This window comes from Bos javanicus, chromosome 12 (genome assembly GCF_032452875.1).
Source record: "Bos javanicus breed banteng chromosome 12, ARS-OSU_banteng_1.0, whole genome shotgun sequence".
Classification (NCBI taxonomy): Eukaryota; Metazoa; Chordata; class Mammalia; order Artiodactyla; family Bovidae; genus Bos; species Bos javanicus.
The window spans coordinates 86,752,683-86,768,139 of record NC_083879.1 but is presented as its reverse complement, the minus strand read 5'-3'; the positions used below and the strand labels follow the sequence as shown (position 1 = coordinate 86,768,139).

At 58.9% G+C, this 15,457-nt stretch overlaps 1 protein-coding gene across 5 annotated transcripts in view; it reads right to left on the bottom strand.

The window, feature by feature from the left end:
* Positions 1 to 470: 470 nt before the first annotated feature.
* Positions 471 to 15,457, bottom strand: part of ATP11A (ATPase phospholipid transporting 11A) — a 103,680-nt gene continuing 88,693 nt past the window's right edge. For 2 of the 5 annotated variants that reach the window (XM_061435406.1, XM_061435402.1), the window contains exons 26-30: positions 11,385 to 11,450; positions 10,653 to 10,756; positions 8,575 to 8,740; positions 4,434 to 4,537; positions 471 to 3,685 (exon numbers count right to left, since the gene is read on the bottom strand). In XM_061435406.1, the coding sequence (XP_061291390.1) occupies positions 4,445 to 4,537; positions 8,575 to 8,740; positions 10,653 to 10,756; positions 11,385 to 11,450 (429 nt within the window). In that variant the 3' untranslated portion in view covers positions 471 to 3,685; positions 4,434 to 4,444. Of the gene's footprint in view, positions 3,686 to 4,433; positions 4,538 to 6,120; positions 6,643 to 8,574; positions 8,741 to 10,652; positions 10,757 to 11,384; positions 11,451 to 15,457 lie in introns of those variants that run through there. The other 3 variants (XM_061435404.1, XM_061435405.1, XM_061435403.1) reach the window with 3 other exon arrangements.

The following is a 15,457-nucleotide window of genomic DNA, read 5'->3' as shown; positions in this document are numbered from 1 at the left end:
CCCTGGGCGTGGGGGCCAGGGTTTGGACAAGAGGAGGAGTGGAGGAGCCCCTGGGGGACGGGGTCTGGCGGACAGTCGGGCAGCAGCGGGAAGGACAGGGTTCGGCCGGAGTGTCCTGCTCCGGGCCCTCCGCCCTGGCGGTGCAGCTGTGGGCCCGGGGCCACCCCATCCCACACGATCCTGAGAGGCTGCTCCCACGGCTTCATCCCAAACAGAAACACTCGCTGGGAGACTGTTTGCCCGGCAGCTGGTCTTGGGAGAAACTTAATGCCAACTTCTGTCATCTTTTTAATCTATGAAGAGACTAAACCAGAACTTTTTCTTCTTTATTGCAAGCAGATTCAGATCTCCCGCCTAGACGTTCTGCAGAAAAGTCCAATCATAATGAATATTTGAAGATAAATACTTTATCTACAGAAATAAAAGTTAAAAACAGTAGCATACAAAATAAATTTTACAGAGATTTAAGATTTGGTTTAATTCACCATTTAATTTTTCAAAGCAGATTAATAAATTATCAATTAAACATTACTGTTCAGAGGTTGATTTATTATCTTAAACACACCTACTATATTCAATAATTTAAAAATAAATTCCAATATTTATGATGACAATACCTATAGATACCATTTGTGTTAAATATATTTTTGAAGATTTTCTTTATCACACTACATAATGAATGAACATTTTAAACAGCAATGCAGACGCACATAATTTTAAGTCAGAGACATTATATGCATATTAAAATTCTGTATATTTTGATAAGGTAAAAAATAAAGCTATATAAACTGATCTTTAGATTTTTTTCTGCAAAAGTAGAATCACACTTTAATAATACTCCGACACATCTTCATTAAAGCTTTGTTTATGGACATCAAAACGATTCTCACCCCCATTCACCTACCCTCTTACTAAAAAAAACAAAACAGAATGAATGCATTTGCCAGCTGACATTTTTCCTGTTTTTAAAATTAGAAATGGGAAACTTCCAAAAGAAAGTGCATACCAAGCTGTTACACTGAGTTGTTAAATAAATACCATTAATTTCAGGATAAGCAGAAGTGGTTGCATTAGGTTCTTCATAATCAGTGCAAAACAGGTGAACTCAGTGGTTTTAAAGAAAAAGGCTGGAAACTCCCCTTAGGTTGCCCTGAACTTGTGGTTGATGTCCGTGAATTTAAGAATAGTTACACTGTGTGCGAGGCATTGCTACAGTTCAAGCTGCGAAGTCTCACAAGGCCAACTAGGCGTCTGCGGCGTCACTGCGGAAGCTCCGCCCCCAGCGAGCCTCGCGGCCGTGCCCCTGGGGGCCGTTTGGTCTGTGTCTGCCCGTGGAGTCAAGGGCACAGGAACGGGCTGACTGGGGTTCTAACAGGAGTGGCCGAGAGCGCGTCCCTTCTCCCAGCCGGGACGTGGCTGCAGCTGGGAGGGTCCGGCCCTGGTCCCAGGGCGGGTCCCCTCCAGTGGGAACCAGACATCCGGACCAATGGGGGAGATGTTAATATGTGGTTATTGTGCAGCTGTGAGTAAGATTTTCAAAACTAAGGAAGATACCTAAACTACTTGCTTTAAGGTCAGTTTAAGGCAAGTAAGCACTGCCCACCGCCAGGTGGGAGTCTCAGTGTCTTGTCTGAAATGTCCCTTCCCTGGTTCTCGTCCTTCCCTGGCTTCTGGTCTCATGGCCCTGGTCCATCTCACATTGTCAGGCGCAGTCACTTAGGAACTTCCCAAACAATTTTAAGAAGACATATTGGGGCGTGTAACGGTCAGTAGCTGTCCTAAGGAGACTTGAATTATCCGAGGTAAGTGATAACCGTCTGGATACAGGCAGAAAAGAGGACAGCGAACCGTCAAGAAGCTTCTATTTTAAGGCTGAAGGATAGAAACTAAAAACTAAAGAAAAAGCAGATGAAATTGCAATGAACGGTGAAGAAAGAGCAGAGCAAATGATCAGACTCTAAATACGCCTTGTAACTACTCGCTACTGCCAGAAACACCAAAACCAAAACAGGTTCAGAGAATAAAGTCAAATCTGAAAATTCACATTCATCAGATATTGAGACATTCAGCCAAAACGTTCATCAGAATTTAAATGTGAAGTGGCCAAAATGTCTTCAACTTAAAAAATAAAAGCTTTAAAAACATACTTTAAAAATTAGATATGGTACGTTAACAAATAAACGAATAAAATAGATATAAACAGCTATGAAAATACTTCAGTGCAAAGGCAATTTTAAGATCTCTAAAAAAATACATTACAAAGAATTTGTTAACTAAAACATACAGAGAATCTGCCCCCACAGGTAAGACATTTATACCCATTTTAGGTTCTTAAAAACGGCTGTACAAACGCACACCGGCTGTTTGCAGGGTCTGGTGCGGGCCTCACGCAGGACGCGGGCGTGAGTGACGGCGAGGGGGCGGGCCCTCGGGCGGACGCCCACCCAGCCTCACGGCCCCTCGGCGTCACCCCGCTCTTTGGTATGCTTGCCCGTCACCCGCTTTCTCCGCACCACCTGTGTACCCTGTTCTTGCGGTCAACTCCTCCCCTCGTTCAAGTATCTCACAGGTGAGCATTACAGCAGCGAACCACGCGGTCTGAGCGACTCGGGAGCAGACCCAGGTGGGCTCAGCACCGTCCCGCATCCACAGGGCATCCAGCGGGGGCAACGTTCAGCCTCCGGGTGACCCTCCCCTAAAACGCCGTCAGTTGTACCTTCTGAAGTTTGAACCTCAAACTGAAATGTTTTCCTTACGGACCATTAAGGCTACGTCGAACTGGTTATTTCTAGAAACGGAGATTCCGTTACAGGAGAGCGACGGGGTTTACCGCCCGGCTGCCTGCGGGCGGCACGCGGGCAGCGGTATTGCTCTTGGGTCTCCCGGGCCGCCTCGGCGACCCTGGGCCAGGTGCGGATCTGGGGGTCCACGCCCCCGAGAGGCCGCTCCCCGTGGGGGTCTGAGCACCGCAGCAGAGGCCGGCCCCGGGTACCCAGACCCCCACGCGTCCCCGCAAACCCCGAAACACCCTTCCCACAACAGCAAACCGCGCCTGCGCCCTCGGAGCGGGAAGGGGCACCTCTCGGAACCTGTGCTTTACAGGCCAGGCCCCCCCAGAGGCAGCGGGGTACGGGGAGGGGGCTCCCCGAGCACGCGGGCAGCACCTCCCCCGGAGGGGCGGAGTCGGGCCAGATGTGACCCGCGGTCAGCGTCACCACGCGCAGGTCTGGACGGCAGCCGTGGACGGGGCGGGGGGCCAGTCCGAAAGCAGAGGTGTCGGGCTCGGGAGGATGGAGCAGACCGGACCCCAGCCCGCGAGGCTCGGCCATGCTCCCCGGAGGCCCTGGTAGGGCGGCTGTGCTCGGAGCGGACCGAGACCCTTGAGCAGAGGTCCTCCCGTCGCCACGCGGTCAGGGAGGGTAGCGGGCTCGTGCATGTCCTTCTCGGTCGCCACTCAGGGACGCCTGTCCCATCTTCCTCCTCCTCCGGCCGCAAGAGCAGCACACGTCACGCAGCCCTTCGGGGCTGGACCCTTGCGTGTGGCCTCCTCTGGGGCCGCGGGTGGTGGGAGACTAGCAGGAGGGGCCCCGCGTTCCCTGCCTTCCAGGGCACTGCCCGGGGTTGGAGACTACAGAGTAGCAAGTGGGTGACTCCCCAGAGGCAGTCCTGACACGAAGCGCGAGGTCTGCGGAAACAGAAAGGACAGAGTCAGTACCGGGACCCTGCGCGGACCCTGTCCAGCGCCCGTCGGAACCCAGCGCAGCCGCGGCCCTCGCTGCCCCGGCCGGGGCACCCTCGAGCGTAGCTGGGCCAGACACCGGGCGGCGTGTGGACCATCCGTCCCCTCCTTGCGTCCACTGTCCCGCAGAAAGGTGTGTAAACACGAGGCCCCTCCCCAGGCCCCAGGCTGAGTGCAGCTCCTCCCGCAGCGCATCTCGCTGGACCGCTCCGACGGAGGCCCCCGCGGTCGGAGGCCCAGGTGGTCAGACTGGACGTGCAGGGAGGGAGCAAGCCGGCCAGGAGATGCCCGCTCTGGATGCTGAAGGCGCAGCTGGACGCCTGCCCCGGCCTGGCTCAGAGCCCTTTGTTTATTCTGAAAGGCGGTCTTTCCTGGAGGACCTTTCAGGTGGAGCCATGCCCACCACCGCGGATGAGAATGAAGGCTGAGTTCTGGGCGCCGAAGGACGCTGTGGGCCTGTGCACCGCACAGATGAGTGTGCACGCACGCTCACACGCGTGCCTGGGTGTGCACCGCAGGCAGCCCCAGGCGGTCGGCCTCTCCAGTGGGCCACTTACCGGGGACCGACCCCACGTGTGGGCAAGTCTTTGTCACCGTGAACCTAACAGAAACGGCACAGCACGGCAAAGCTCTGGAGGAAACCCACGCGGTCCGCAAGAGCACAGCACACGGGCTGCCCGCGGGCGGCCGTTACCTATCCTCCGGCTACTCGCGCCTCGGCCGGGGCTCGGGGTCCGTCAGCAGCGGCCGGTCGGGGCTCAGCGCGGCGTCGGCCGGGGCTGGGCAGCTCGGGCTCCTCTGCAAGGCGAGGACAGACACTGAGCCCGCGCCGCACGCCCGGCTCTGTGGGGACGGCCGAGGGGGACGCGTGCGGGAGGCCCCGCTCTCGGAGCAGCAGCGGCCGATGGTCGGGGCGCGGGACCCGGGTCTGACGGCCCTGCCGCTCACCCCGACCTTCCGGAGACTGCGCTGCTCCTGAGGGCGCACAGGCCCCAGCGAGGGGCTCTGCATCGGCCACTCTCTGTCTGCCTGTCCGTCTGTTCCTGCCTGTCCGCCTGCCTTCCTGACGCTCTGTCTGCACCTGCCTGCCCGTGTCCCTGTCTGTCCCTGTGTCCCTGTCTGTCCGTCTGCCTGTTCCTCTGTCCCTGTCTACCTGCCTGCCTTCCAGTCTGTCCCTCCGTCCCTCTGTGCCTGCCCGGCCCCGTCCCTTGGCCCCATGTCCAGTCAAACAAAAGAATCCTGGCCTGAAGCTAGAATCCGGAGGTTGGGGCGTGGCAGGGCCGCAGGCCAGCGGGGTTGGGCGTTTCTAGTCCGAACACTGAGGCTTTCCAATCAAGTGGTGTGAATTTCTCAGTGCCTCGGAAGAAGGGAACTGCAGGAGCTGGAGAAGCACAGGGTTGGAGGTGCAGATGCCCCCGACTAGGCACGAGGGGCAGCAGGCGAGAGGTGAAGCAGACTAGCGCTCAGGTGGTTGCTCTTTGCGGGAGTGCATGCCCATGGATGTGCAAAGAATAAATGCACGTGTGTATACAGATGCCACACGCGTGTACGTACACGCACATGCTTATATGTAGCCTCTGTGGTTTTCACTTTAATAGGACAGATGAAAAGAAAAAGCCACCCATCTCAAACGCAGCATGTTCCATGGAAGCACTAGCCAAGGGTTCGTTCCTCCAAAGTTCTGCCGAAATTGGCTGGTTTTGCAGCAACACCGCACGGACCCTGTGTGCGCCGGGCAATGGCTGCAGGCACCGTGAGGGGCTGTCACAGCCGTGGCCACGGACACCCAGAGCTCAGAGCCCTTCGCCAAGCAGCAGAGTCCGGCTTCTGCAAAGGCTCAGAAGCAAACCAGCTCTCAGTAAACCCCATCAATCGTCAGAGCATTTATTTTTAGCCCAGAGTTGGCATGATTTAACTGGTTTCACAAGCACCTCCTGTGACTTATTAAAATGTTCCTAATAATTTCATCCTAAATGTCTTCAAGTGTGTAAACAGTGAGAGAAAATTATGTAGTTTATTCTAACAAATTCTGATGCCCCAGGGTAGAAAAATTTTGATTGCCAATAATTACTTGAACTTAAAAGATGAACGATTGTTAAAGAAAAAAAGGCCTTCTTTTTTTTTGCTTGAGGCATTTTCCTATTAAGCAAGCTGCCCAGTAAAGCAGTAACACCAGGCACAGGCCTTCAACGTGTGCCCAGTGTGGGGACACACAAGAGGGGCATCGAGACACAGAGGACGGAGAACAGATAAGCGCGTCCTTGAAGCCTTGGCTCCAGGTGAGAAGCCTCCCACCGTGGGCCGCGGCCACAGAAAACGGTGCGGCCGCTCCATGCTCCTGAGAGTGAGCCACCCATGCTGTTTAAGGCACAGGTGGAGTCTTTTTCCAAAAACAATCATATATTTTTAACAAGATAAGAGAGACTTTGGTGAGAGACTTGACCCCGAACACGCCTGTCCCGGCTTGTCCACAGTCTAGGGGCCCGGCCGAGGCTGCCTCTCCTGGGGCCGTGGTCCTGCCAGTCCCGCGGGCTCCACATGAGGGACAGGGAGGAGCTGCCTCGGGCCCCAGGGCGAGGCCAGCGCTGACCCAGGAGCTGCCCCTGCCGCGCGGGGGCTAGGACCGGCCTCACAGCTGCCACCAGGCCAGAGGGGCGCTGAGGCTCCCCAGGGAGGCCCCGCGCAGCCGTGTGGGTGGAGATAGCCCGGCGCCCGCGGCACCGGGGGCCTGTGTGCGCGGCTCCCGAGCTTAACCGTCAGCCCTCCATGGTCCTCCGATCAAGTCCCAAACATGCAGAAAGACAGAAAAGCATCACCTTGTTCCGTTAGAAAGTCAGACTGCTGGAAGTCTGAGAAAGCATAAAGACGGTGGGCTGCTCGACAGAAAGGCACTGGTTCCTAGTCTGCCGGTCCCAGAGGTCAGAGGTCAGAGGTCAGGAGGCCATGCACATCGTTTGCAAACAAGATTTGGGTAAAGAGGCCGGAAGATGAAAGGAACCAGGAAGGGAAGACACAAGAAAAGGCAGTGAGTCGGTGGTTGCACCCGGAGCCCCTGCGGCCACTGGAGCCCCTGCGGCCGGTGGAAACCTCCCGTGTGCTCCTGCCCCGCCCTGGGATGGCCTGAGATCACCGAGCAGCTCTCGTGAAGCTGCCGGTCGGGCTGGCTCTGAGCCCTCTGCGCCCCCTGGCTGGGCACCGCGGGCAGCATCTGAGATCAGCCCTAGGGGTCCGAGAGCTCGCCCACCTGACTGGTCACCTCCGGGGGAGGTCACTGCAATGACGGAGGCTCCACCCCACAGCCGGCCGCAGCGCAGCGCTTGACGACTAAGAGCAGGGGGCCCTGCATTCCCCAGAGGGACTCGGGGGGGCGAGGGGGGAACAGACGCCCTCGCCTGTGGTCACCCGCCCTCCTGCCACTCACACCTGCACGCCCCGCCCTCCTGCCACTCACACCTGCACGCCCTGCCCTCCTGCCACTCACACCTGCACGCCCCGCCCTCCTGCCACTCACACCTGCACGCCCTGCCCTCCTGCCACTCACACCTGCACGCCCCGCCCTCCTGTCACTCACACCTGCACACCCCGCCCTCCTGCCACTCACACCTGCACGCCCCGCCCTCTTGTCACTCACACCTGCACGCCCCGCCCTCCTGCCACTCACACCTGCACACCCCGCCCTCCTGTCACTCACACCTGCACGCCCCGCCCTCCTGTCACTCACACCTGCACGGCCGCCCCCTTCACCCACACAGGCATCCTGCAGGATGGCCTGCTGCGGCCTCTGCCTCTCAGAGCATCCCTCCTCCTCCCCAAGGGCGCACGGCCAGAGCCACGGAAGGACGAGGTGGGGGTGGGGGAAGAGGTGCGGGAGAAGGGGGAGGGGGTGCGGGGTCACAGGGGCGAGGAGGTGAGGGTTCACGGGGGGAGGGGTGCGGGATCATGGGTAGAGGGGGTGTGGGGTCACAGGGGTGTGGGATCATGGGGGGAGGGTGTATAGGATCACAGGGGTGAGGGTGTGCGGGGTCACAAGTGAGGGGTTACGGGGGTGAGGGGATGCGGGGTCATGGGGGTGAGGGGTCACAGGGGGAGGGGTGTGGGGTCACAGGGGGAGGGGTGTGCACAGGGGGAGGGGTGCAGGGGTGAGGGACTGAGGGGTGCGGGGTCACAGGGGTGAGTAGGTGTGGGATCATGGGGTGGGTTACAGGGGTGAGGGGGTACAGGATCACAGGGGTGAGGGGTGCAGGGTCACAGGGGTAAAGAGGTGGGGGACGTCCGCTCCCTGAGAGCTCTCTAAAACTCCAGGTCACGCTTCTCTTTGGACACTGGCCTGGGCATCCTTAGGTCTCACCCATCTCCTGAATCCAGAGTTCAGCTTGTTGGCGTCCCCTTGGGAGCACGGAAAACAACCACCCTACCTACTCATGACCAGAATTTCCCAAAACGAATGCTAAAGTTTGACCCATGTTTCCATCCCTAAAAATAAAGCAATTTTACCTTTGAAATAAGGATTAATCAAAAAAACTTGTTTAGGTTCACACAAAATAATTTGCCTTTTGTACTGGCTTAATCTTTTTCTCTTAATCTTTTCCTTATTTCAGGGACTACCTGTCCAAGTCTAACCACTGGACATTTAGTTCAGGTGTAAAATCACATGTCACCATCAGTAACACTGGACGGACCACCTTTCCTGCTGCCTCCCTGGGCCCGCCCCACGGTGCCCCCCAGGCTGCAGGCCCCCAGCGGGCACCTGGAGTCGCCATTGGATGGACCACCTTTCCTGCTGCCTCCCCGGGGCCCCCGCACGGGCCCCAGCTGCGCCCCCGCCCCAAGGGTACCTGCACTCTCTCGGTGGCACTGGGCCACAGCTGCCTGCACAGCACCTTCTTGAGGACGTCAGGCAGCAGGCTGACGGTGACCAGCAGGACGATGGCCAGCCAGGCAGGGCCGCTGGACAACATCTGTATGAATACGTAGTACATCCTTTGATAACTGAGGAAGGGCCTGCAGTGTCCAGGGAAAGAAAACCACAGCACAATGGCCGATGAGGAGCCGGTGGAGACCCCTGAGTCCCGCACGGAGGGCCGTCTGCCCTGGCGGGATCCACGTCCATCTCTGACGGTCACAGTCCACCGGCTCACCAGGGGGGCCTCTCCCCATAGCGTTGCGTGACTTTGCCCTGAAGGCTGGGTAGCGAGCGTGAGAGGAGGGGGAGTTCTATGAGGTCATTCCAAGGGGGGACAAGCCCCAGAAGTTCAGCTTCAGAACAGCAGGGAAGACGTTTAAACATGGAACAGGGGGTTTGGCTCAATACCTATTAATACAGAGAAGATAGTGTTCTCATCAGCAGAATGGCTAAACACAAGCTTATGCCAAAATAATTTTTAAAAATTTCTATAAAAATACAGAGAACGAAATGACTTCCCTGCCAGGCGGGCTAGGAATGCCTTCGGAGACGGGCAGTGAAGTCCTGTCATTCTCTGTGTGACCCCACAGACTGCAGCCCGCCAGGCTCCTCTGTCCATGGGATTCTCCACGCAAGGATACTGGAGCGGGTGGCCATTCCCTTCTCCAGGGGATCTTCCCCACCCAGGAATCAAACCTGGGTCTCCTGCATTGCAGGCAGATTCTTTACCATCTGAGCCACCTGGGATGCCTTAGAAATGGGCAGTGACTGCACTAAACTCAAGTCTCACGGCTTCATGCTCCGAAGTGTCCAGGCCCAGGAGCTGGTGGGGGGTTTTGGGGTAGACTTTCTCTTACACAGCCGCTTGGAAAGCTCACTAGAGCCGCAGGGATCTCAGGCCAGAAGTCGGGTGGCGGGAAATCCACCAAGGGCAGGTCTGGTTTTCCCGACATGTAATGCACGGAATGGCCACTAGAGGTCAGCAGTGGAGCGGGCCACCGGGTGGACGTCCACACAGCAGCCTCCACGCGGGGACCGGATGCACCAGGGGCCTCTCCCCAGGGTCGGGGGCCGCCTGCCCTCCCCCTCAATCCCTGCGCAGTAGCGGGGAGGCCAGGTGGACGGGACACTGCTTCCAGCCTCACGTCTGGGCAGGCCTGGGCCTGGCTCACTGCCCCCAGCCGCAGCCCTGCTCAGGATGTGCTGCGCCCGAGGGGGGCGTCACAGGAGCCCCTGCACCTGTGTGACAGGCGGGAACAAGCGCCCGGGGGCCAGGTGGACATGCCCGCCTGTGATGTGACGTGACCCGGGGGAAGGGCCGAGGAGCACGCGGGCCCCGGGTTCTGAGGGGTGAATAGGAGCTCACCAGGCCGGCCACTTAGACGGGACACCCTGGGCAGAACAGTGCGTGCAGAGGCACACTCGTGACAGACGCAGCCGCCGCCTGCCCATCAGGACCGACTGCTGGGTCAGTCTCTGTCCACCCCCAGGTGGACGTTCAACCGGCAGCACGGTGACCTTCTGAAAAGTGCAGCTGGGCTCTGTGGCTCCTCTGTTTAAAACCTTCCATGGCGTCCTAATGGTCTCCGGAGGAGCCTTCCTTCCGGGCCTGCCTTGGGTCACTTGCCTGCGGGGCTCCCTTCCTTAGGAATGACCCTGCCTCAGCCCAGGGCCAGCAGCCCAGAACACTCACAGGATGAGGTCAGCGCTTTTCTCCCAAGTTTCTGTTTAAATAACAGCTTTTCTGGGGAAGCCGTCCCCGACCTTTGATCGGTCCCTTCCTGGAGGGTTTGGCCTGTTCATCCCCCGTCATGCTCGTGATGCAGCGTGTCTCCCCTGGGGGAGGGAGCGGAGATCACCCCGCCTCGGCCCCGTGGGCCCCGGGCCCTGGTGTGAAGCCCCTCCTGCACACAGTGGGCACGCAACCTGCACCCACACGCGGGACGAGGTGGGACTGAGCCTTCAGGCCTCGGTGATATGACGGTGACTGAGAAATCATCAAATCCATACCAGATGACTCCTCCCCAGAGGAGGGAAAAGACGATGTAGAACAGCAGCGACCCCCAGATGACAAAGTGGTTGACCCAGGTCCAGTAGTGGGTATCCAGTGCCAGCTGAAGAGAGACCAGGCGGTTAGCCGTGGGGCCACTGGGCCTGTCGGCATGAGCCTGGGAGAAGGAAGCTGGGGGGGCGGGACAGGAAGCAGACACAAACCCCTAACTTCAGCCAGAGCGTCTACAGGGGCCTGTGTGGGAGAAACACAGCCCAGATTCCAGAGCAGGGCTCCCCAGGCCCACCCTGCCGGAAAGTGCCCGGACCCCGGGGTGGGGGCGCCCCCTGCAGGAGATGCTACTGCCCAGGATATGGCTCTGGGACATCCTGTCTCACTCTCCAACCCAGGTTGGTAGGATTTGGGACCTTCATGACGATACTTCACGAAGAGCCTGACTTGACTTTAAAAACGAGCTCAGTTTTTCACAATACACTTGTTTCAGTTAAAGTGCCCTTTGACTACACCGGGGGCGGGGCTGCCTGCCGTGTAAAAGCAGTCTAATTCCAGTCCTTTCACACAGAAAAGGCTGTGGCATTTCCCTCCTCCCCTGCTGTGTAATTCTGAGCTCGCCCCTCAGGGCCGAGGCCATGTTAGTGGTGGGGAGAGGACCCCGGCGGGCCGGGGTCAGGGTCGGGGCCAGGGCCACTGGGTGGCCAGCGCACAGAAGCACGTGTGTGCAGGGAAGGTACCTTCAGGGTGACTGTGAGCACCATCACCGTGAACACCAGGGTCCCGAACGTCCAGTTTCCAAACACCTGCGGAGAGAAAGTCCAGTCACCTCTTATTAATACAGACTGCCTCTTCCACACTCAACACAAGCGTCCGAGCATCCCACCCACCCACCGCCTGTTCGTCCAACCCCAGAGACGCGGGGACCTCCTGATGTCACCGTGATGGGGGGTGGGCTGCACCAAGGCCCCCGGCTCCAGCAGCATCTGTGGGCGCCCAGTTCTTCCTGCAGGCCGCCCGAGTCTCCCCCTCGGCGCCCCACGCGCCAGACCGGATGGCCCGGGAGCTGGAGTCTCGGTGTGCACAGTACCCACCCTGCCTCCAGCCCACGCTTTAAGCAGACAAGACCTTCAGCCCATCGCCCCACCCGACTCGCTCTGCGTGGCCGAAGTGAGCCTTAGTGGAGTGAGTCTGTCCTCTTTCCAACTCAAAACCCTGAGGGTTCCGACAACAAACCACGGGTGGCATCTTCCTGGGGCGGCATCATTGGTGGGGGGGAGAGGGGGGGCCCGTGGGACTCACAGAAAGGGAAGGGGGAGACAGGACGGAGCTGCACAGAGGCCAGGGCAGGTCCGTGGCCAGAGCCCCGGCCACACTGCGCGGCCCCGGAGAGGCGCGGCCCCGGCCACACAGCGTGGCCGGAGAGGCGCGGCCCCGGCCAGCGGGAAGGAGACAGCACGCTTCTCGCTCAGAGACGCAGACACAAGCAGAAGGAAACACCGGGCAGGTAAGAGGCTTTATCCTGGGGACAAACCAGCCTCTTGGACACGCTGCTTCTCGAGAGCTGGCTGGCCCAGTTCTGATTTGTCAGATCTGTGAGCTGCGCCTCTCAGAAGAGCTCCTGCTCTCCTTTCAGAAGACACACAGCTGCACGCCACAAAGCGCGAGAAGCTGGACCTGCGGTCCGTTCTCGGCCAAGGAAACGTCCCCACAGGTGCTCACTTCAGGTGAGCGTGTGGGTGTGCAGTCAGTGAGGCAGAATCTGCTGATAGGATATTCTAGAAGAAAAACCGAAGCATTAGGACTTTTGCAGGAAACGGACCTAAGGACCCTCACCGCTAGATTTTTCACTTCATCATAGTGATCAAAACTGGGCTCGGTGGCTCTCAACAGAGGGGCGTCTGTCCCGAGCTGGGGACACCTGCCATGCCTGGGGACCTGGTGGACTGGGGGGCACTGGCCTCCCCCAGGCAGGGGCGGGGGTCTGGACGGCCCCCACAGTGACGTGCCCAGGCCGGGAACCTCCCAAAGCAGCGCTCTGCCTTCAAGGCTTACAGCTGGGCAGGAAGTGAGGTCGGGCGGGCCGTGCTGGGCGCGCCCAGCAGGTGCGGGAGGACGAGGTGCCCGTGTCCTCTCCCCGGAAGCTGCCGTTTTCAGCCGAAAGCAGAGAGTGACGGGGCAGGAGGCGGCAGCTCTGAACCCCCCGGGACCCTCAGCTGCGCGGCAGGAGCCCTGGGTCCGGGCCTCAGGCTCCTTACGCCTCAGGCCCCCGTGTCTGTCACCCCTGCTGGGTGGGAACCCTGAGATCCCACAAAACATCAGAGAACCGCACGTGTGGGCCTAAGGACAACGTGGGGGGTGGCCGTCCCGGCTCACAGGGACGCGGCCACGTAATGCTCCAGGAGCTCCCCCAAGCTCCCTCAGCTACGGGAGAGGTCGGGCTGAGACACTGAAACCATCTGTCCTCATCTCTACGCTCTTTAGCGGGGGCTTCACTGGGGTCCAACCCCCTCTCTCAAAGGGTCGTCCAGAGGGGACTTTTCCCAAGTGAGGTCAGTTCCCCAGTCCCCAGTGAAGCCCTACGTCCTGTCTGATTTCCTAAAGGATTATTGTGTCCCCGTGGGGCGGTCACATGGGGTGACACTCTCATCCACGGGGCATCCCCCGTCCCCGTGCGGAGGGTCACACGGGGTGACACTCTCATCCACGGGGCATCCCCCGTCCCTGTGGGGGCTCCAGGACCGTCGGGGCCGCGTGGGAGGGCGAGGAGGTGCAGCTCTGGCCCCGCCGCCCCACACCCAGGTCCTGGTTTAATCCCTCCTCTTCACGCTCTTTTTCCTGAGACTGAGTACTCTACAGGAAATTTTCCTGCTCATAGACGCTCTAAGGCCCAGACTGATCAGTTTTTATGTATAAGACGATTCCATGACAACACGTCCTGTGTTTCCTGAAGGTTGCAGCTGCAGCAACGTCTATCACACCGCAGGACCGTCCATCGTGCCCGCTCCACGTGCCAACTCGGACCCTTGTGGAGCCTCGGGCGGCCCTGTGCTCAGCCTGCCAGACAGGGGTCCTAGGCCGGCTCTCGGAACTTCCTGGCTTCTATTACTACTCATCCTAAACTTTCAACCATCCACCCGGGAGTGTCCCACTGCTCAACTACAATAAAATCACTGTCTTCTATTCTCATCTGCAAAATAGCATGGCTCTTGTCTGTGAGGAAAATACTCCAAACTTGAATTTCTCTGTTTCAAAGGTCATCACCGATTCTATCGTCCTTTCGATAGGTCCACGAACATTCCTGAGTCGAAAGGGGTCTCAGCGGTCGCCTCCTGACCGTCACTAGGGCAGGGCGGTGGCACCGTCCCACCAGCAAGACGCGGCCTCCTCGGAAGGGCAGCTGCCGTCATGGAGCACCGGCCGCCCGAGGCTGCACTGGACTCACAGCTCTGTTCGCAGCTTGGTTTGAATGATACAGAACCAGCTGGTAACATGTTCTCAGTTCTGTGAGCGATCCAACCCTCCCACCCGCCGACGCACAGGAATCGTCTAAGAATCAGCAGTCTGGAACAAGAAGCCGCCTCTGGGTCCAGAGTCCAACCACAGACAACGTGCGCACTCAGCCCGGGCCTCCACTCTCCTGGCCTCTGCACTCCTGGGGACAAAGGTCCGCCTGGGCCCCGTGGGCTTCGCGCCACTTAGCACTGGTCTCGCTCTCATGCCTCTGAGTCTTTAGGTTGCTCATGGTCCCCTGAGCACGAGGGACCCAAGGCCCAGCGGTGGACAAAGGCCCACGTCCAGCACTTCGCTTTGCAGGACTGTCCTGCCGGCTGCTTGCTGATATCACTGGGCGTCTCAGGAGCGTCTCCCATGACAGGCGGTGCGTGACTGGTGCGGGTTCTGTCCCCTGGGGCCTCAGAGCTCGGGGTCCCCACCAACTGGGGGCCTCTCTACCTCTGGCTCCCTTCCTGTCATCGTTCCAGGTTCTAACCAACACTTCTGTCCAAGATCAGCTGAGCAAAGGCACCCAGCTGCAGGCTGAGGTGAAAGGTGCCTGAGAATCTCAGGAAAGACCCTTTGGAGGCTGGAGTGGCTCAGCGCACCCTCGGGAGCGAGGGGCAGAGAGACAGGGACCAGCAGGAGCCCTGGCTCACAGGAAGGACCTCAAAACCATCCGGGCCGGTACCTCTGACCACAGAGCAGCCGGACGACACGCGGCCCCCGCCCAGGTCTGTGCTCGAGGCTGCCCGGTGACCTGCGTCCATGCCCAGGGTGTGCGTCCTGCCCACACACACACCGTCTGTGGGCTTGCGGGGCGGGGCTGACCACGTCATCTGCTGACGTGAGAGCCGCGCTCCTCGGCAGCCTCATGGACTAAACACGCATCCGGGCTTGCTCTAAACCCCTGCCATCGCCCCGCGTCTGCCTGAGCATCCGCCTGCTCGACTTTAACTCCAGGAAACCGTCCAGCGGGAGGAGCGACTGCAGGGGGCGAGGGTGATGCCCGGAACCGGGACCTCGGTGCTCGGGACACGGAGCCTGAGCTCTGCAAGATGCACACGGGTGCGTGCTCAGTGCAGCCCCAGGGAGAGCTCCGTGAAGACGCAAAGAACCAGAGACAGCACGAGCCAGCCCCACCATCGCTGGCGGCACCCGAGAACCACTCAGCTAAACCAGGAGGATGAAGGCTCTAAAAATGGGAAGATTTCAGAAAAGTGCAGTAAAGCTCTGAAAAACCCTCAATTTAGTAAACGCTGGTTTAAGTTACAATGAGAGACAACAGCCCTTTTCAGGCACGAGAAAAAAGGAACAG